Raw genomic sequence first — 21,743 nt, forward strand, 5'->3', positions numbered from 1 at the left:
GTTCACAAGGGTATTTTTTGAAAGTTAATGCTCACCTCTGAAGGCCAGGAAATTCTAAGACTGTCAGCACAATCGAGACTTCACCTGATCTTTGCAATTTAGGAATGTCTTTTCCTACTCCCCTGAGACAGCCAGAATGAACACTGCTATGACCATGTATGGTTCCCAACAGAAGTAAACCTGATCTTTGCAATTTAGGAATTTCTTTTCCAACTCCCCTGTGAGAGCCAGAATGAACAATGGTGACAATGTGTGTACAGAAGTAGATCTCTAACTCCTCTATGAAGGGAGGAATCACAATTTCCTCAGCAGAGATCACTTCAGAAAACAAAGTTGCATGAACAGCTTCAGAAGTGTAATACTAGTGAAAGCATTTTTTGTTCTCCATTGCATGATGAAAGCTTATTTCACTTACTCCTTCAACAACCCTGGCTTTGACAACTCTTCCATGAAAAGGCAAGAGATTCCTAGTCATTCACTCCTTCCACAGGATTCTTCAGCCCTGGATCTCTCCTGATGTTGCCCAGATTTCCAGATCAAGTGGGCTGCCTCATGGCAGGTCACAGAGGTCCATTTGGGTAATTAAAACACAGCCCTCACTTTAGGATGCTGATTCACTGATTATTCAATAGCTACTCATTAAAAAGGCATTAAACCAATAGGGTAATTGGGCTTCACTGTCATCTTCTGGTAATGACAAATTGTCCATAAACAGATGAGAAAGTACCCCCGGACAAAAATAGCATTCTAAACAAAGAGCTACTACTCAGCCCCTCATCGAGCTTGATTAATCCGTAGAATTTGTTCAGCGCTTGCTGAATGAACAGAACCGTACTAAGCACTTGGGAGAGTGAATGAAGAATTCAGCGTGTGGGACTGAAACAAATTCAGAGAAATGATCCTGTGTAATTTACGGTCTTTCCCTCAGGATCACTCCAGGGCACGGCAGTATTCAGCCCTAGCTGGTGACATCTTAACTGAAGTCACGTTACCACTGATTTACTGCCTCTCAAAGGAATTTGCAATTCTTTGCCGACACCCTTTTCCCACACCATCATTATGAGGGACGGAGGAAAAATCTGCCCCACTGCCTAATGGAGAAACAGAATCACACACGTATGCGACCCAATCACATACCAGGAGTACTGTGGTGAAATTAGAATCTAAATTTAAGAGGCCCAAAATCTCAGTTCAGTATTGGATCATAAGCATGATCTTGGGCAAGTCACTTAGCTTCTCTATGCCTTAGTGACCTCATCTGTAAAATGGGGATTGAGACTATGAGGGACTGTGACCAACTCAATTTGCCTGTATCCACCCCAGCACTTAGTACAGTGCCTGTCACATAGTAAGCACTTAAGAAATACCATCGTCATTATTATTATGATTATTATATTTAACCAAAACCCCTCCCTCTTTGTCATATGTACTAGTACTAGAGTATGTACCAGGTGCACACTGTGTTGGCAGGGAATGTGTCTACTTATTGTAATGTACTTTCCCAAGCGCTTTGTGTAGTGCTCTGCAAACAGTAGGCGCTCAGTAAATATGTCCAAATGAATGAATGTTCCCAGTACTGTGCTAACCACTGAGGTAGGTGCCAGATAATTACATATTTATTCATATTAATGTCTGTCTCCCCAAGACTGCAAGCTCGTTATGGACAGAGAACGTATCTGCTAATTCTGTTACACTGTACTCTCCCAAACATTTGGTACCGTGCTCTGCACATAGGAAGGACTCAATACGATTGATTGACTGAATCAGATCAGATAAAGTCTGTCTCAAACATAATCGCCAAGAACTTCTCCCCTAAGTCCCCCTTTTGCTATTTAGCTCAACATTTGGGAAGTTCATATGTTTAATTTTAGAACCTGAGTTTAGCAGCCCCTGGATGAAGTTTATGAGGGTATACGGCAACACAGAGATCATCATCTCTGGTCTCTCTAAAGTTTTACATCCAGGAGGAGAGAAGTAGAGTATAGTTGTGTCTATCTCACCTGATGCTCCTGGCAGAATCTCCTTCCACTGGTCTTCCTTCCATGCTTTGCGAGAAGTAGCCCTACCCGAATAACGCTTGTCAGCGTCTAAAAGGGACACGGATGCTCGCTTCCTAATGCTGCCCACGCCCAGGGCAACTCCTTCCTCATCTTCACCCTCATCAAACCTGTCGATTACACGGGCGGCAGTGGCTGTGGAGAGAAAAACAAAGAATCATTAAAAAGTTCCATCATCCAAAGTGACAGATACAGCAATCAACCCAGATTAAATCCCTTTCCTAACACCTTCCAACCCCAGCACCACAGGCTATAAAATGGGGATTGAGACTATGAGCCCCACCTGGAGCAGGGACTGTGTCCAACTCAATTTGCTTCTTTCCACCCCAGCACTTAAAACAGTGCCTGTCACATAGTAAGCACTTAACAAATACCATCCTCATCATCATTATTATTATTATATTCACCAAAACTCCTCTCTTTGTCATATGTATCAGTACTAGGATATGTACCAGGTGTATACTATGTTGGCAGGGAATGTGTCTGCTTATGTGCCACAGCCTCACAGCCTACTCAAGACTCTAGGGCAAGAAGACATACTTATTCATTCATTTATTCATTCACTCTTATCTACTGGGCATTTACTGTGTGCTGAGCACTTTACTAAGCACTTGGAAGAGTACAATACAACAATAAACAGACACATATCCTGCCCAGAACGAGTTTACAGTCTGGACGGAGGGGAGACAGACATCAATACAAATAAATTATAGATATATAAGTGCTGTGGGGCTGGGAGGGGGGAAAGAAAAGCGAGCAAGTCAGGGTGAAAAAGAAGGTTATAGTAGCAGAGGGAAGGGGTGGATTTACTCTGGGAAGGCCTCTTGGAGGAGATGTGCTTTCAAAAGACCAGGCCAAAATGCAACCCCCAAGACTCATTCCAAAGCAATAACCCACACTAAATGGGTCAAAAGTCTTAAAGTTTATGCATTCCTTGAAGGCATCTGCAGGCAATCCAATAATCCTGCTCTCTCTTCTAGCTCTCTTCACCCACCTCCGGCAGTTACTGTAAAACTATCATGAAACTTTCAATTTCCTACCAATAGGAGGTCCCATATTTCCCTTTCCCACCCCACTACCACCGGCAGTGGCTAAACAGACTGTCAGGCAGACATGTAATCTTAGCAACCAGGTTTTTAAAATCATATTGATGAAGTCTTATAGCCTAAATTAAGTTGATCAACTGACTGATTATTGCAGAGTGTTCCCAAAGCCAGCCCAACGACATTAATACTTAGAAAATGAAAAATAACAGGATGGCAGTGAGCAAACATCTAACTCTGAGGCAGGTCCGGGCACTGATTTGCTCATGTTTTTCCACCTCTCCCTCAGGCCACATCACTTTACATATTCATAATATTTGCTTATATTAATGTGTCTACCCCTTCAGCCTATAAGCTTGTGTGAGCAGGGAACATGTCTTCCAACTGTCACCTTGTACTCTCCCAAGCACTTGGCAATAATAATGGTATTTGTTAAGCGCTTACTATGCGTCAGGCACTGTAGTAAGTGCTGGGGTGGATACATTCAAACCTGGTTGGACACAGTCTCTGTCCCACGTGGGGGGTCACAGTCTCAATCCCCATTTGACAGATGAGGTCACTGAGGCACAGAGAAGCTAAGTGACTTGCCCAAGGCCACACAGCAGACAAGTGGCGGAGCCGGGATTAGAACTCATGACCTTATGACTCTCAGGTCTGTGCTCTCTCCATTACGCCACGCTGCTACTCAGTGCCGTGCACACAGTAAGTACTCAATAAATACGATTGATTCTCTGAGCGGACGGAGAGCCGAAGGGAGATAGTTATTCACTCATTCAATCGCATTTACTGAGTTGCTTACTGTGTGCAAAGCACCATACTAAGTGTTTGGGACCCTATGATACCACAACAGGCACATTCCCTGTCCACAATGAGCTCACAGTTTTATAAAAACAGTAACAGAAATAATAATAGTATTTGTTAAGCGCTTCATATATACCAAGCACTGTTCTAAGTGGTGGGGTTAATACAAAATAATCAGGTTGCCCCACGTGGGACTCCCAGGCAAAATCCCCATCTTACAGTTGAGCTGAGGCTCAGAGAAGTGAAACGGCTTGCCCAATGTCACACAGTAGACAAGCGGGGGAGGTAGGATTAGAACCCATGTCCTCTGACTCCAAGGCCCGGGCTCTAACCACAAGGTCACAAACTTAGAGCATACAGAAGCAGCATGGTGTAGTGGAGAGAGTACGGGACTGGGAATCAGAGGACCTGGGTTCTAATCGCAGCTCCACCACTTGTACGCTGAGTGACCTTGGGCAAGTCATTTTACTTCACTGGGTCTCAGTTCCCTCATCTGTAAAATGGGGAGTGAGACTGTAAGCCCAACGTGGGATCTCATACAAACACTTTTAATCATTCATTCATTCAACTGCATTTATTGAGCACTTACTGTGTGCACAGCACTGTACGAAGCGCTTGGAAAGTACAATTTGGCAACAGATTGAGACAATCCCTACCCAACCACGGGCTCACGGTCTAGAAGGGGAAGATAGACAACAAAACAGTGCCTAGCACATGGTAAGCGCTTTAACAAATGCCACAAATACTACCATTAGTAAATGCTTAACAAATACCATAATTTTATCCCTTTTTTTTTTAGGGGGAGACAGACATGGGCAGACATCTGCCACTGGTCTGCTAAGTGGCCTTGGGCAAGTCACTTCGCTTCTCTGGGCCTCAGTTACCTCGTGTGTAAAATGGGGATGGAGACTGTGAGGCCCACGTGGGTCAGGGACTGCTCCCAATCCAACTTGCTCGGATCCACCCTGGTGCTTAGTACAGTGCCTGGCACATAGTAAGCGCTTTAACAAATGCCACAATTATTACCATTAGCAAATGCTTAACAAATACCACAATTTTATCCTTTTTTTTTTTTTAAGAGAGGGAGACAGACATGGACAGATATCAGCCACTGGTCTAAGTGGCCTTGGGCGAGTCACTTTACTTCTCTGGGCCTCAGTTACCTCGTGTGTAAAATGGGGATGGTGACAGGGACTGCGTTCAACCCGATTTGCTCGGATCCACCCCGGTGCTTAATGCTGTGCCTGGCACGTAGTAAGCACTTTAACAAATGCCACAACTATTACCATTAGTAAATGCTTAACAAATACCACAATTCTATGCTTCTTTTTAAGAGAGGGAGACAGACATGGGCAGACAACTGCCACTGGTCTGCTAAGTGGCCTTGGACGAGTCCCTTTGCTTCTCTGGGCCTCAGCTACCACATCTGTAAAATGGTGATGGAGACTGTGAGGCCCACGTGGGTCAGTGGCTGTGCCGGACCCGATTGGCTTGGATCCAACCCAGTGCCTGGCACATAGTAAGCGCTGAACAAATACCACCATAATAATAATAATGATGGCATTTATTAAGCGCTTACTATGTGCAAAGCACTGTTCTAAGCGCTGGGGAGGTTACAAGGTGATCAGGTTGTCCCACGTGGTGCTCAGTCTTAATCCTCTCCCTCCCATCCCCCCCCCCGGCCTTACCTCCTTCCCCTCCCCAAAGCACCTATGTATATATATGCATATGTTTGTACATATTTATTACTCTATTTTACTTGTACATATTTATTCTATTTATTTTATTAATATGTTTTGTTTTATTGTTTGTCTCCCCCTTCTAGACTGTGAGCCCGCTGTTGGGTAGGGACCGTCTCTATATAATAATAATAATAATGATGATGATATTTGTTAAGCACTATGTGCACAGCACTGTTCTAAGTGCTGGGGGGATACAAGGCGATCAGGTTGTCCCACATGGGGCTCACAATCTTAATTCCCATTTTACAGATGAGGTAACTGAGGCTCAGAGAAGTTAAGTGACTTGCCCAAGGTCACACAGCTGACAATTGGCAGGGCCGGGATTTGAACCCACGATCTCTGACTCCAAAGCCCGGGCTCTTTCCACTGAGCCATGCTGCTTCTCTCTATGTTGCCACCTTGTACCTCCCAAGCTCTTAGTAACAATAATAAATAATGATGGCATTTGTTAAGCGCTTATTATGTGCAAAGCACTGTTCTAAGTGCTAGGGAGGATACAAGGTAATCAAATTGCCCCACGTGGGGCTCGCAGTCTTAATCCCCATTTTACAGATGAGGTAACTGAGGCTCAGAGAAGTTGACTTGCCCAAGGTCACACAGCTGACAATTGGTGGGGCCGGGAATCGAACCCAGACCTCTTACTCCAAAGCCCGTGCTCTTTCCACTGAGCCACGTAGTACAGTGCTCTGCACACAGTAAGCACTCAACAATACGACTGAGTGAATGAATGAATCCCCATTTTACAGATGAGGTCACTGAGGCCCAGAGGAGTGGCGTGGCTTACCCAAAGTCACACAGCTGACAGTCGGTGGGGTCAGGATTTGAACCCACGACCTCTGACTCTAAAGCCCATGCTCTTTCCACTGAGCCAGGTAGTACAGTGCTCTCCACACAGTAAGCGCTCAACAAATACGATTGAGTGAATGAATGGATCTCCATTTTACAGATGAGGTCACTGAGGCCCAGAGAAGTGACGTGGCTTACCCAAAGTCACACAGCTGACAGTCAGCGGGGCCGGGATTTGAACCCACGACCTCTGGACTCCAAAGCCCGGGCTCCTTCCACTGAGCCACGTAGTACAGTGCTCTGCACACAGTAAGCGCTCAACAAATACGATTGAGTGAATGAATGAATTCCCATTTTACAGCTGAGGTAAGTGAGGCCCAGAGAAGTGACGTGGCTTACCCAAAGTCACTCAGCTGACAGTCGGCGGGGTCGGGATTTGAACTCACGACCTCTGGACTCCAAAGCCCGGGCTCCTTCCACTGAGCCACATAGTACAGTGCTCTCCACACAGTAAGTGCTCAACAAATACAATTGAGTGAATGAATGAATCCCCATTTTACAGATGAGGTAAGTGAGGCCCAGAGAAGTGACATGGGTAGGGACCGTCTCTGTATGTTGCCAACTTGTACTTCCCAAGCGCTTAGTACAGTGCTCTGCACACAGTAAGCGCTCAATAAATACGATTGATTGATTGATTGCACACAGTAAGTGCTCAACAAATACGATTGAGTGAATGAATGAATCTCCATTTTACAGATGAGGTAAGTGAGGCCCAGAGAAATGGCATGGCTTACCCAAAGTCACACAGCTGACAGTCGGCGGGGTCGGGATTTGAACCCACGACCTCTGGACTCCAAAGCCCGTGCTCCTTCCCCTGAGCCACATAGTACAGTGCTCTCCACACAGTAAGCGCTCAACAAATATGACTGAGTGAATGAATGAATCCCCATTTTACAGATGAGGTAAGTGAGGCCCAGAGAAGTGACGTGGCTTACCCAAAGTCACTCAGCTGACAGTCGGCAGGGCCGGGATTTGAACCCACGACCTCTGGACTCCAAAACCCAGGCTCCTTCCACTGAGCCACGCAGCACAGTGCTCTCCACACAGTAAGCGCTCAACAAATACGATTGAGTGAATGAATGAATCCCCATTTTACAGATGAGGTAAGTGAGGCCCAGAGAAGTGACGTGCCTTACCCAAAGTCACTCAGCTGACAGTCAGCGGGGTCGGGATTTGAACCCACGACCTCTGGACTCCAAAACCCAGGCTCCTTCCACTGAGCCACGCAGCACAGGGCTCTCCACACAGCAAGCGCTCAACAAATACGATTGAGTGAATGAATGAATCCCCATTTTACAGATGAGGTGAGGCCCAGAGAAGTGACGTGCCTTACCCAAAGTCACTCAGCTGACAGTCAGCGGGGTCGGGATTTGAACCCATGACCTCTGGACTCCAAAGCCCGTGCTCCTTCCACTGAGCCACGTAGTACAGTGCTCTGCACACAGTAAGCGCCCAACAAATACGACTGAGTGAGTGAATGAATCCCCATTTTACAGATGAGGTAACTGAGGCCCAGAGAAGTGACATGGGTAGGGACCGTCTCTGTATGTTGCCAACTTGTCCTTCCCAAGCGCTTAGTACAGTGCTCTGCACACAGTAAGCGCTCAATAAATACGATTGATTGATTGATTGCACACAGTAAGTGCTCAACAAATACGATTGAGTGAATGAATGAATCTCCATTTTACAGATGAGGTAAGTGAGGCCCAGAGAAATGGCATGGCTTACCCAAAGTCACACAGCTGACAGTCGGTGGGGTCGGGATTTGAACCCAGGACCTCTGGACTCCAAAGCCCGTGCTCTTTCCACTGAGCCATGTAGCACAGTGCTCTCCACACAGTAAGCGCCCAACAAATACGACTGAGTGAGTGAATGAATCCCCATTTTACAGCTGAGGTAAGTGAGGCCCAGAGAAGTGACGTGGCTTACCCAAAGTCACTCAGCTGACAGTCGGCGGGGCCGGGATTTGAACCCACGACTTCTAGCCTCCAAAGCCGGGGCTCCTTCCACTGAAGCACTTTGCTTCGCTTTCGTTATTATTAATAATATTATGAATTAGTAAATTAATCAGTAAAATCGTGCTGGGAGGCGCGCGCGAGGCGTGAGGCGCGAGGCGCGAGGCGTGAGGGGAGCACGCCCCGTGCGCGTGCGCGCCTCGCCCCGCGCGCGTGCGCGCCTGCCCCCCGTGCGCGCGCGCGCCCCCTGGAGCCCCGCACGTGTCCCCCCTCACCTTCCTCCGGGTCCGCCTCGGGGTCCGCCTCGCGCGGCCGCGGGTCCAGCAGCAGCTCCAGCTGCTGCGCCAAACACCGGCCCGCCATCGCCTCACGCCGCCCGCTCAGGCGCGCATGCGCCCCGCCGACCACCACTTCCGGGCCCTGCGGGGGGCGGGGGGAGGCGCTCGCGTCGCCGGGCGCCTGCGCGGCCGGAGGGAAGGGGGCGCATGCGCACGGCCCGGAGGCGGGCGGGTGACGTCACCGTGGGGGCGTCATTCGGGGGGAGGGAGGGGGCGCATGCGCACGACCTGGAGGCGGGCGGTGACGTCACCTAGGGGGCGTGGCGAGGTCCCGTCATTCATTCATTCGGTCCTATTTGTTGAACGCCTGATGCGTCCCCAGCGCTGTGCTAAGCGCTCCGGGGAATCAATCAATCAATCAATCAATCGTATTTATTGAGCGCCTACTGTGTGCAGAGCACTGGACTAAGCTCTTGGGAAGGACAAGTTGGCAACATAGACAGTCCCTGCCCAACAATCAATCAGTCGTATTTATTGAGCGCTTAATAATAATAATAATAATGTTGGCATTTGTTAAGCGCTTACTATGTGCAAAGCACTGTTCTAAGCGCTGGGGGGGGATACAATGTGATCAGGTTGCCCCACGTGGGGCTCACAGTCTTAATACCCATTTTACAGATGAGGTAACTGAGGCTCAGAGAAGTTAAGTGACTTGCCCAAGGTCACACAGCAGACATGTGGCGGAGCCGGGATTCGAACCCATGACCTCTGACTCCAAAGCCCGGGCTCTTTCCACTGAGCCACGCTGCTTCTCCGCTTACTGCGTGCAGAGTACTGGACTAAGCGCTTGGGAAGCACAAGTTGGCAACATAGAGAGACAGTCCCTACCCAACAATCAATCATATTTATTGAGCACTCACTGTGTGCAGAGCACTGGACTAAGCGCTTGGGAAGGACAAGTTGGCAACATAGAGAGACAGTCCCTACCCAACAATCAATCAACCGTATTTATTGAGCGCCTACTGTGTGTAGAGCACTGGACTAAGCGCTTGGGAAGTACAAGTTGGCAACATATGGAGACAGTCCCCACCCAACAATACAATCATATTTATTAAGCGCTCACTGTGTGCAGAGCACTGTACTAAGCGCTTGGGAAGGACAAGTTGGCAACATATAGAGACAGTCCCTACCCAACAATCAATCAACCGTATTTATTGAGCACTTACTGTGTGCAGAGCACTGGACTAAGCGCTTGGGAAGGATAAGTTGGCAACATAGACAGTCCCTATCCAACAATCAATCAATCATATTTATTGAGCGCCTACTGTGTGTAGAGCACTGGACTAAACGCTTGGGAAGGACAAATAGGCAACATATGGAGACAGTCCCTACCCAACAATCAATCAATCGTATTTATTGAGAGCCTACTGTGTGCAGAGCACTGGACTAAGCACTTGGGAAGGACAAGTTGGCAACATAGACAGTCCCTACCCAACAATCAATCGTATTTATTGAGCGCCTACTGTGTGCAGAGCACTGTACTAAGCGCTTGGGAAGCACAAGTTGGCAACATATGGAGACAGTCCCTACCCAACAATCAATCAAATTTATTGAGCGCTCACTGTGTGCAGAGCACTGGACTAAGCACTTGGGAAGTACAAGTTGGCAACATACAGGGACAATCCCTACCCAACAATCAATCAATCGTATTTATTGAGCGCTTACTGTGTGCAGAGCACCGTACTAAGCACTTGGGAAGGACAAGTTGGCAACATAGAGAGACAGTCCCTACCCAAAAATCAATCGTATTTATTGAGCGCCTACTGTGTGCAGAGCACTGTACTAAGTGCTTGGGAAGGACAAGTTGGCAACATATGGAGACAGTCCCTACCCAACAATCAATCGTATTTATTGAGCGCTCACTGTGTGCAGAGCACTGTACTAAGCGCTTGGGAAGGACAAGTTGGCAACATAGAGAGACAGTCCCTACCCAACAATCAATCAATCGTATTTATTGAGCGCCTACTGTGTGCAGAGCACTGGACTAAGCGCTTGGGAAGGACAAGTTGGCAACATATAGAGACAGTCCCTACCCAACAGTGGGCTCACAGTCTAGGAGGGGGAGACAGAGAACAAAACCAAACATACTAACAAAATAAAATAAATAGAACAGATATGTACAAGTAAAATAAATAGAGTAATAAATATGTACAAACATATATCCATATGTACAGGTGCTGTGGGGAAGGGAAGGAGGTAAGATGAGGGGGATGGAGAGGGGGACGAGGGGGAAGACACTCTAGCATCAAGCGGACACACTCCTGCCCAGAACGAGCTCACAGTCTAGAGGAAGGGGGGGACAGACGTTAATATAAATAAATAGATAAATAAATTACAGATCAATCAATCAATCAATCGTATTTATTGAGCGCTTACTGTGTGCAGAGCACTGGACTAAGCGCTTGCGAAGGACAAGTTGGCAACATATAGGGACAGTCCCTACCCAACAGGGGGCTTACAGTCGAGAAGGGGGAGACAGAGAACAAAACCAAACATACTAACAAAATAAAATAACTAGAACAGATATGTACAAGTAAAATAAATAAATAAATAGAGTAATAAATATGTACAAACATATATACATATATACAGGTGCTGGGGGGAAGGGAAGGAGGTAAGATGAGGGGGATGGAGAGGGGAACGAGGGGGAAGACACTATAGCATCAAGCGGACACATTCCTGCCCAGAACGAGCTCACAGTCTAGAGGAAGGTGGGGACAGACATTAATATCAATAGATAAATAAATTACAGATATATATATATATCCCCTCCCCACAGCACCTGTATATATGTATATTCATTCATTCAGTCATATTTATTGAGCGCTTACTGTGTGCAGAGCACTGTACTAAGCGTTTGGGAAGTTCAAGTTGGCAACATATAGAGACGGTGCCTACCCAACAGCGGGCTCACAGTCTAGGAGGGGGAGGCAGACAACAAAACATATTAATAAAATAAATAGAATAAATATGTACAAATAAAATAGAGTAATAAATACGTACAAACATATATACATATATACAGGTGTTGTGGGAAGGGGAAGGAGGTAAGGCGGGGGGATAGGGAGGGGGAGGATATATATTTGTACATATTTATTACTCTATTTTACTTGTACATATTTATTCTATTTATTTTATTTTGTTAATATGTTTTGTTTTGGTGTCTGTCTCCCGCTTCTAGACTGTGAGCCCGCTGTTGGGTAGAGACCATCTCTATATGTTGCCAACTTGTACATATTTATTCTATTTATTTTATTTTGTTAATATGTTTTGTTTTGGTGTCTGTCTTCCCCTTCTAGACTGTGAGCCTGCTATTGGGTAGAGACCATCTCTATATGTTGCCAACTTGTACTTCCCAAGTGCTTAGTACAGTGCTCTGCACACAGTAAGCGCTCAATAAATACGATTGAATGAATGAATAATAATAATAATGGCATTTGTTAAGCGATTACTATGTGCAAAGCACTGTTCTAAGCACTGGGGAAGATACAAGGTGATCAGGTTGTCCCACGTGGGGTTCACAGTCTTCATCCCCATTTTACAGATGAGGGAACTGAGGCACAGAGACGTTATTAAGCATTTACTATGTGCCAAGCACTTTTCTAAGCACTGGGGAGGATACAAGGTGATCAGGTTGTCCCATGGGGGGCTCACAGTCTTCATCCCCATTTTACAGATGAGGTCACTGAGGCCCAGAGAAGTTAAGTGACTGGCCCAAGGTCACACAGCTGACAATTGGCGGAGTCGGGATTTGAACCCATGACCTCTGACTCCAAAGTCCGGGCTCTTTCCACTGAGCCACGTTGCTTCCCTAAGCTTCTGTACTAAGCGCTTGGGAAAGTACAATACAATAAGCAGACACATTCCCTTCCCACAGTCAGTTTACAATCTAGAGGGGAAGACAGACATTAATATACATCCATCCATCCATACATACATATATAAAGCAGCATACATACTACATTTACATACATAAAGCAGCGTGCATAATGGATAGAGCACGGGCTTGAGAGTCAGAAGGTCGTGGGTTCTACTTGACTGCTGTGTGACCTTGGGCAAGTCACTTCACTCCCCTGGGCCTCAGTTACCTCCTTTGTTAAATGGGGATTAAGAGTGTGAGTCCCAAGTGGGACAGGGAAGCGTGTAACCTGATTTGCTTGTATCCACCTCAGTGCTTAGTACAGTGCCTGGCACACAGCAAGCGCTTAACAAATACCACAATTATTATAAACAAATAAACACATTGCTCACCACACTCATATACCATTGAATGAATGAATGAAAAGCCTGTGGGAACCCCTCCCAGCGGAATGGCGGGCCCCGCTCCATCCTGAGCACTACCAAGATAATAATAATGATGATGATGGTCTTTGTTAAGTGCTTCCTATGTGCCGAGCACTGTTCTAAGCGCTGAGGTAGATACAAGGTCATCAGAAACGCACAAGAGAAGCAGCGGGGCCTAGTGCCTTCCCCTCCCCACAGCACCTGTATATATGTTTGTACGGATTTATTTATTTTATTTTGTTAATATGTTTCGTTTTGTTGTCTGTGTCCCCCTTCTAGACTGTGAGTCTGCTGTTGGGTAGGGACCGTCTCTGTATGTTGCCAACCTGTACTTCCCAAGTACTTAGTACAGTGCTCTGCACACAGTAAGCGCTCAATAAATACGATTGAATGAATGAATATACCAGCCCATCCCCCTACACACAAACATTCCTCTTCACCTCAACTTTTCCCCAATGCCACAAAAAAGAAAGAGGTCTGAGATGCACAGCCCCCATCCTGTCATCATCATCATCAATCGTATTTATTGAGCGCTTACTTTGTGCAGAGCACTGTACTAAGCGCTTGGGAATTACAAGTTGGCAACAAGCTGTCACATTCAATCGTATTTATTGAGTGATTACTGTGTGCAAAGCTCTGTACTAAGCCCTTGGGACAGAACTATACAATAAGCGGACACATTCCCTTCCCACAGTCAGCTCACAATCTAGAAGGGAAGACAGACATTAACACTCACATTTCCTGTGCCCATCAGTGCTAGGATTTCTCCTTTCTTTCTTTCATGGTATTTGTTAAGCATTTACTATGTTCTAGGTGCTGGGGTAGATACAAGGTAATTAGGTTGGACACAATCCACGTCCCACATGGGGCCCACAGTCTTACCCATTTTTCGGATGAGGTAACTGAGGCACAGAGAATTCATTTATTCATTCAATCATATAGAGCGCTGACTGTGTGCAAAGCACCGTACTAAGCACTTGGATCAGTACAATACAAAAACAGACACATTCCTGCTTACAACGAGCTCAGTCTCGGGGCGGGGGAGGTAAAGTGACGCATTTTTGCGTTTGAGAGTCCATTGTGTCAGCACTGGTTGGGGCAAAATCAATCAATCAATCGTATTTATTGAGTGCTTACTGTGTGCAGAGCACTGTACTAAGCGCTTGGGAAGTACAAGTTGGCAACATATAGAGATAATCCCTACCCAACAGTGGGCTCAGTATCTAACAACTCTTATACTGAACTGAGCGCTCAGTGACGGGATGAGGTCAGGGGGTTGATTGAGAGAAAGCCGGAGTGTCACCTCTCGCCACACTGCAGGAAAAAAAAAATGGGAGGGGTTGAAGGGGCAGGAGGGAGGGACTGAAGAGGAGCCAGACATTTGAAGGGAATCACGCCTGAAGAGCCAGAAGTTGGCTCCAGAACACCTCAGGCATCAAACCCTTACAGCTGAATTTACACCCCGCAGCGAATCTGTTCATTTATACTAATCTTTGTCTCCCTCTCTGGGATAGAAGGTCTTGGGGGTCAGGGAACACGTTTACCGAATCTGCAGACACATCTCCCAAGCGTTTAGGACAATGCTCGGCACACCGTAAGCACACTACTTTTAATTTCAGGCCCTCGGATATGGCCCTCTGGAACAGAGACACTCGGACCAAACAAGGCCAGTCTCGCACATTCTTTTATTGCTGTACCATCTTCGAGGATGACTTAGATCTTATTGAAAGCAGCAACATCGCACACAATCAATCAATCAATCAATCATATTTATTGAGCGCTTACTATGTGCAGAGCACTGTACTAAGCGCTTGGGAAGTACAAATTGGCAACATATAGAGACAGTCCCTACCCAACATTGGGCTTACAGTCTAAAAGGGGGAGACAGAGAAAAAAAAAAAAAAACCTAAACATACTAACAAAATAAAATAAATAGAATAGATATGTACAAGTAAAATAAATAGAGTAATAAATACACACACACACTGCACCCCAGCCCACCCCCAGAATCAGTCCCTGCCCACAGGCTCCCGAAAGGGAGTGTAGAGGACTGAGGCAAAGTTGGGAAGATGGTCTGGTTGCCTCGGTTCAAAACCATGCCCCACTGCATGGCACAGTCATTCCTTCCCCGGGAAGCCAGCGTATCTACCAACTCCGTTATATTGTACTTTCCCAAGAGCTTTGGTACAGTGCTCTATACATGGTAAGTGCTCAATTAATAGGATCATTAGGACTATTATTATAGGATTATTAATAGGATTAATAGTCATTGATTGACTGAAGCAAACAGCAGCTCCTCAGCAATACAATGTCCACCCAACTGAGCTGATATCTTGGCCAACAGAACAGGTCTCCCCTTTGGTCCTGGAGTCTTCAGTCCACAGGGGAGATTGGGAAAAAAAAGTCAGTCCGTTAATTGGATTTATTGAGCGCTTACTGTGTGCAGAGCACCGGACTAAACGCCCGGGAGAGTACACTGTAACAACGTAACAGACACATTCTCTGGCCACAATGAGCTTACCATCTAGAGGGGGAGACAGACACTAACATAAATCAATCAATAAATAAATTACAGATATGGACATAGTGCTTTGGGGCTGGGAGGGGGGATGAATAAAGAAAAGCGAGTCAGGGCCACACAGAAAGGAGGGGAAGAGAAGGAAAAGAGGGCATAGTCAGGGAAGGCCTTGGAGGAGATAGTGTTTGTTGAGCCTTTATTGTGTGCAAAGCACTGTACTAAGCTCTTGGGAGAGTTTAATTCAACAGAGATAGCAGACATGACTTCTGACCTCAAGGAACTTACAATCTAGCAGTCATTAATAATTATGGCGCTTGTTAAGCGCTTACTGTGTGCCAGGCACTGAACTAAGCGCTGTAAAATAAGTTACAAGTAGGGGAAGCAACCTACTATAAGGATATGTACATTAAGTGCTGGGCTGGGGGTGGAGACCACCTAAGTCTTATTGGGTATGAACTTAAGTGAAAAGGTAATATATAATGAAGGGAAAATAGGGTGGGAGTCTTGGAAGCAGAGGACGGGCAGCGTAGGAGGCAACAGATCAAGGCCCTACTGAAAGCTCACCTCCTCCAGGAGGCCTTCCCAGCCTGAGCCCCCTCCTTCCTCTCCCCCTCATCCCCCTCTCCATCCCCCCCGCCTTACCTCCTTCCCTTCCCCACAGCACCTGTATATATGTTTGTACGTATTTATTACCCTATTTTACTTGTACGTATTCTATTTATTTTATTTTGTTAATTTGTTTTGTTCTCTGTCTCCCCCTTCTAGACTGTGAGCCCACTGTTGAGTAGGGACCGTCTCTATATGCTGCCAACTTGTACTTCCCAAGCACTTAGTACAGTGCTCTGCACACAGTAACCGCTCAATAAATACATGTGAATGAATGAAAAATGAACAGATCGCACAGGAAAGCTCCGGATGCTCAAGTAGGACAAAACCATTCACCCACATGAGGGACAGGGCTTTCAGTCCATTCCCTCCTCACAGCTCCCAGGGCCTGGCTCGTGCAGAAATGATTAGGTAAGAAGGTTGGAGCTGGGGTTCCACGAAGTCGGGCACGTAGGAGGTGCCACCACAAGGAGCTGTGATGGCAGGAAAAAATAGCATCAACCTTCAGAAGCAATGGCAGCTGAATAACCCAGGCACCCCAATCCCCCACCCCACCAAACCTCGCCAAGCGGGAGAGCCTCGGGGAGAATCTGTGCCCAGTAGCTCCGGCTACTTGGAGACCCCCAGCCTGCATGGGTTATTTTCTCCTCCATTCCCCCTTTTCACGTTTCTCCCTTCACTGTCATTCCCTTGGAGGTCATGGCTGCCTTGTGGAAACACTGCAGCAACAGAGATCTCACAACCTGTAAGCGGAGGCAGGAACAGCTGAGATCCTTGCCCATCTCCAACCCTTCGAGGCTGGAAGCTGGAGGCCAAGGTCCAGCTCCAAGAGGGCCAGAAGCACAACCCCATGGATTGGTCCAAGGGCAAGACCGTGTGGCAACTAGCGACCGATTTTAGAGCCAGATTCCCCCCAAACCCGTGGAGGGTCTACGCAGGGTCTCGCAGCTTTTCGGCCTCTGATGCCCCTTGTTCCCACATCTGCCCACTCCACTGGGGCTGGAAGCCGAGGGACGGGGCTGGGCGGACCCTGGTGGGGTAACCCGGGGCTCAACACGGGGACCCAAGGTGAGGGCTTCCTCCCCTGGGGCCCAAAGAGGGTCGGTGGACTGGCCAGGGAAGGGCCAGGAGCCGGAGTCCACTCCCTTCCCACCCCACCCTGTTGCCCCGGTGGAAGCACAACGCTAGGGGCCTCCAGGTCAAGGGGGAAGGTCACAGGGCTCTCCGGTTGACATTAATGCCAGGGGCAAGTTATGGGAAGCGTCAAGGGGAGGATGGAGGGACAAGAGGGGGTGCTGTCAGAGGGCAGGTGGAGGGACAGCAGGGGTGGACAGAGGGACAGTAGGGTGCACTATTGGAGGACAGGTGGAGAGGCGGCAGTGGGAGGACGGGGGGGCGAGGGGGGGGCGTTGTCAGAGGGTGGGTGGAAGGGCAGCAGGAGGCAGACAGAGGGGCAGCAGGGGCAGCAGAGGGAGGATGGAGGGGTGGCAGGGGACATTGTCAGAGAGTGGACAGAGGGACAGCAGGGGGCAGACAGAGGGGCAGAAGGGGGCGCTATCGGGGGCAGGCGGGAGGGGCGGCAGGGGGCGCTATCAGAGGGCAGACAGAGGGGCAGCAGGGGGTGCTGGCAAGAACGGGCAGAGGGAGGATGGAGGGGTGGCAGGGGACATTGTCACAGGGGGGACAGAGGGACAGAAGGGGGTAGACAGAGGGGCAGCAGGGGGTGCTGTCAGGGGGCAGATGGAGGGGCGGCAGGGGGCGCTATCAGGGGGCAGACAGAGGGGTGGCAGGGGCGCTATCAGGGGGCAGACAGAGGGGTGGCAGGGGCGCTGTCAGGGGACAGACAGAGGGGCAGCAGGGGGCGCTATCACAGGGCAGACAGAGGGACAGTGAGGGGCGGACAGAGGGCCAGCAGGGGGCGCTATCAGGGGGCAGACGGAGGGGCGGCAGGGGGCGCTATGAGGGGGCAGACGGAGGGGCGGCAGGGGGCGCTGTCAGGGGGCAGACTGAGGAACAGTGAGGGGCGGACAGAGGGCCAGCAGGGGGCGCTGTCAGGGGGCAGAGGGAGGGGCGGCAGGGGGCGCTGTCAGGGGGCAAACAGGAATAGTGAGGGGCGGACACAGGGGCAGCAGGGGGCGCTGTCAGGGGGCAGACGGAGAGCCGGCAGGGGGCGCTAAACAGAGGGCACACTGAGGAACAGTGAGGGGCAGACAGAGGGGGCAGCAGGGGGCGCTGTCAGGGGGCAGACGGAGGGGCGGCAGGGGGCGCTGTCAGGGGGCAGACGGAGGGGCGGCAGGGGGCGCTAAACAGAGGGCAGACTGAGGAACAGTGAGGGGCGGACAGAGGGGGCGGCAGGGGCGCTATCAGAGGGCGGACAGAGGGGCAGCGGGGACGGAAGGAGGGCCAGCAGGGGGCGCTATCAGAAGGCGGCCTGAGGGTCAGCGGGAGTCGTCGGCCCTGAGCCCGGGCCCCGGCCTCCGCTCATCTCCGTGGGCCGCGGCGGCGACCGGCAGCCTCCACGCTCCCTTCCGCCAGTCCGTCGCCCTCCTGCCCAAAGCGGGCAGCGAAGCAGTCCCGGGTGGCCCCCCTGCCCCCTCTCTTCGTCTTCCCTGAGCCGCTCCCACCGTCTACCGGCTCCCGTCGCCCGGTACCGGCCAGGAGGGGGCGCTCCGACGGCCCGTGCACAACCGGGGGCGTCCAGCAGGGGGCGGAGCGCAGAAGGCCCGGAGCGGGGGCCGCGCGCGGGGGGGCGGGGGGGGACGTGACCCGGATGTAACGAGGCCCTAATGTTAATTAGCCTGAGTCGTCACATTTTAATATTAATTTATTCAACCGTTCATTCAATCGCATTTCCTGAGCGCTTACCGTGGGAACAGCACTGTCCTAAGCGATTGGGAGAGTACAATACACCAATAAACAGACACATTTCCTGCCCACGACGGGCTAACAGAGAAATTATTCCTCATCCCTCATCTGTAAAATGGGGATTAGGAGTGTGAGCCCCATGTGGGACAACCTGGTCACCTTGGAACCTCCCCAGCGCTTAGAACAGTGCTTTGGACATAGTAAACGTTTAATAAATGCCATTAAAAAAAAAATAGCGTGGCTCAGTGGAAGGAGCCCGGGCTTTGGAGTCAGAGGTCATGGGTTCAAATCCCGCTCCGCCACTTGCCAGCCGGGTGACTTCGGGCAAGTCACTTCACTTCTCTGGGCCTCAGTGGCCTCATCTGTAAATGGGGATTAAGATTGTGAGCCCCACGTGGGACAACCTGATCGCCTTGTATCTCCCCAGCGCTTAGAACAGTGCTTTGCACATAGTAAGCACTTAACAAATATCATTATTATTATTATTATTATTATTATTAAAACTGTGGTTCAGTGGGCAGAAACCGAGCCTGGGAGTCTGAAGGACCTGGGTTCATTCATTCAATCGTATTTATTGAGCGCTTACTGTGTGCAGAGCACTATGCTAAGCGTTTGGGAAGTACAAGTTGGCAACATATAGAGACGGTCCCTCCCCAACAACGAGCTCATTCATTCATTCATTCATTCATTCATTCATTCAATCGTATTTATTGAGCGCTTACTGTGTGCAGAGCACTGTACTAAGCGCTTGGGCAGTACAAGTTGGCAACATATAGAGACGGTCCCTATCCAACAACGGGCTCACAGGCTAGAAGGGGGAGACAGACAACAAAACAAAACAAGTTCTAATCCCACTCCGCCACTTGTCTACCGTATGATCTTGGGCAAGTCACTTTACCTCTCCGTGCCTCAGTTACCTCATCTGTAAAATGGGGGATTGAGATTGAGAGTCCCATGTGGGACAGGGACTGTGCCCAAACTGATTATTATGTCTACCCCAGCACTTGGTACAGTTCCTGGCCCAAAGTAAGCATTTAACAACCATTAATATAGATAAATTGGGAACCTCCCCAGCGCTTAGAACAGTGCTTTGCACATATTAAGTGCTTAATAAATGCTATCATTATTATTATTATTGTAAACAGGTAGGTAGACAGATCTCTCTCTCTCTCTCTCTCTCTATATATATATATCTGTAATTTACTTTGTATTAATGTCTGTCTCCCCCTCTAGACTGTAAGCTGTTGCGGACAGGGAATATTACATCGTACTCTCCCAAGCGCTTAGTATAGTGCTGTGCACACAGTAAGTGCTTAACAAATATGACTGACTGACTGGATGAATGAATATATATGTATTCATGTTTATATTCACGATGGAGACTGTGAGCCCCATGTGGGACAGGGACTGTGTCCAACTTGATTTGCTTGTATCCACCCCAGCGCTTAGTACAGTGCCTGACACATAGTAAGGGCTTAATAAATACCATCATTATTATTAGTATTATCATCATTCATTCATTCATTCAATCGTGTATATATATATTTTCCGCAACCTCAGCCCGCAAACACCGGCCCGATTCGCAGCTAGCTAATTCAGGCAGAGCCTTGCGGCGCCCATGATCTCTTCTTTGCTGGAGAGTGTCTGGCCTCACTGCTTTTGGGTTCAAATCCTGCGCTTTTAGGTTCAAACCCGCCTACAGAACGCGACCACCTGTTCTCTATCCATCCAGGGTGGGAGTGGGAGTGTGGCTGGGAGAGAGGACAGACAGAAAAGGAAAGAGGCAGAGCCAGAGATGCTACTCCACTGCCAACAGGGAGAAATAGTAACTGGAGCTGCTTCTACAAATCACGCCTAATGATGAAATTCTTCAAATAAAATACCTGATTCAACAATAAAACTGCTAAATAATTCAGCAGCTCTGAGATAAAACTCCGTCATCAGTGAACATCCGTCGACTTAAGGTGAAAAAAGAAAAGCTTTAGCGAATAAATGGGTTACCATTGAATGTACACAAATGCAAAAGCGGAGAAATCCCAGTCTGGCAATATCGTTTGAGGCAGATGAAAAAAGGAGTTGGACACAGAGACTACGAGTTTCAAAAAAAAAGTCACCCCTGTATTCAATATTTTCATTTTTGAAAGAACACCGCCAGATCCCTTCCTGATAACTTATATTTTACCTTTTTCGATAAGGCATACTTATCGAAAAGGATATTCAGGAATGTACTGAAATATCGCTCGTTGCAAGTGCTTCTCCTGAAGAGATAAAGTTGATTGTGTCTTAAAATCTGAAAGCGAGTCCGGAAATGGCAACCCGCATATTTTAGAACATTTTGATTTTTCTAAAAAAAATAAGAAAATAACAGACTGGAATCTGGTCAGTAGGAATACCCATGCCGTAGAGACGAAATTATGGCTCTTGCACTCATTTTCTGATACTCTGAAAATAAACAAACTCCCACCTCTTTCCTGGTAGATAAAATATTTAATTTCCCCCGTAGCTAATAAAGACTTGGAAAGGACTTAACTACTTTACCTTTCAAAGTCTATTAACAATTGACAGTTGAAATTTGATTTCTTTACGGTTAAATGACTGGGGTTTTTTTTTCTTGTTCTTTCAGAGAAACTTAAATGTACCTAGAGCGAGGTGAAATATTTTTCCCCTCCCGGGGAGCTTTTAATGGAA

At 48.2% G+C, this 21,743-nt stretch overlaps 1 protein-coding gene across 1 annotated transcript in view; it reads right to left on the reverse strand.

The window, feature by feature from the left end:
- AATF (apoptosis antagonizing transcription factor) overlaps positions 1-8,817 on the reverse strand; it is a 108,039-nt gene extending 99,222 nt beyond the window's left edge. Inside the window, exons 1-2 of the mRNA XM_038759741.1 lie at positions 8,720-8,817; positions 2,001-2,192 (exon numbers count right to left, since the gene is read on the reverse strand). Of these exons, the coding sequence (XP_038615669.1) occupies positions 2,001-2,192; positions 8,720-8,807 (280 nt within the window). The 5' untranslated portion in view covers positions 8,808-8,817. The remainder of the gene's footprint in view (positions 1-2,000; positions 2,193-8,719) is intronic.
- Positions 8,818-21,743: the final 12,926 nt, after the last annotated feature.

This window comes from Tachyglossus aculeatus, chromosome 17 (genome assembly GCF_015852505.1).
Source record: "Tachyglossus aculeatus isolate mTacAcu1 chromosome 17, mTacAcu1.pri, whole genome shotgun sequence".
NCBI lineage: Eukaryota > Metazoa > Chordata > Mammalia > Monotremata > Tachyglossidae > Tachyglossus > Tachyglossus aculeatus.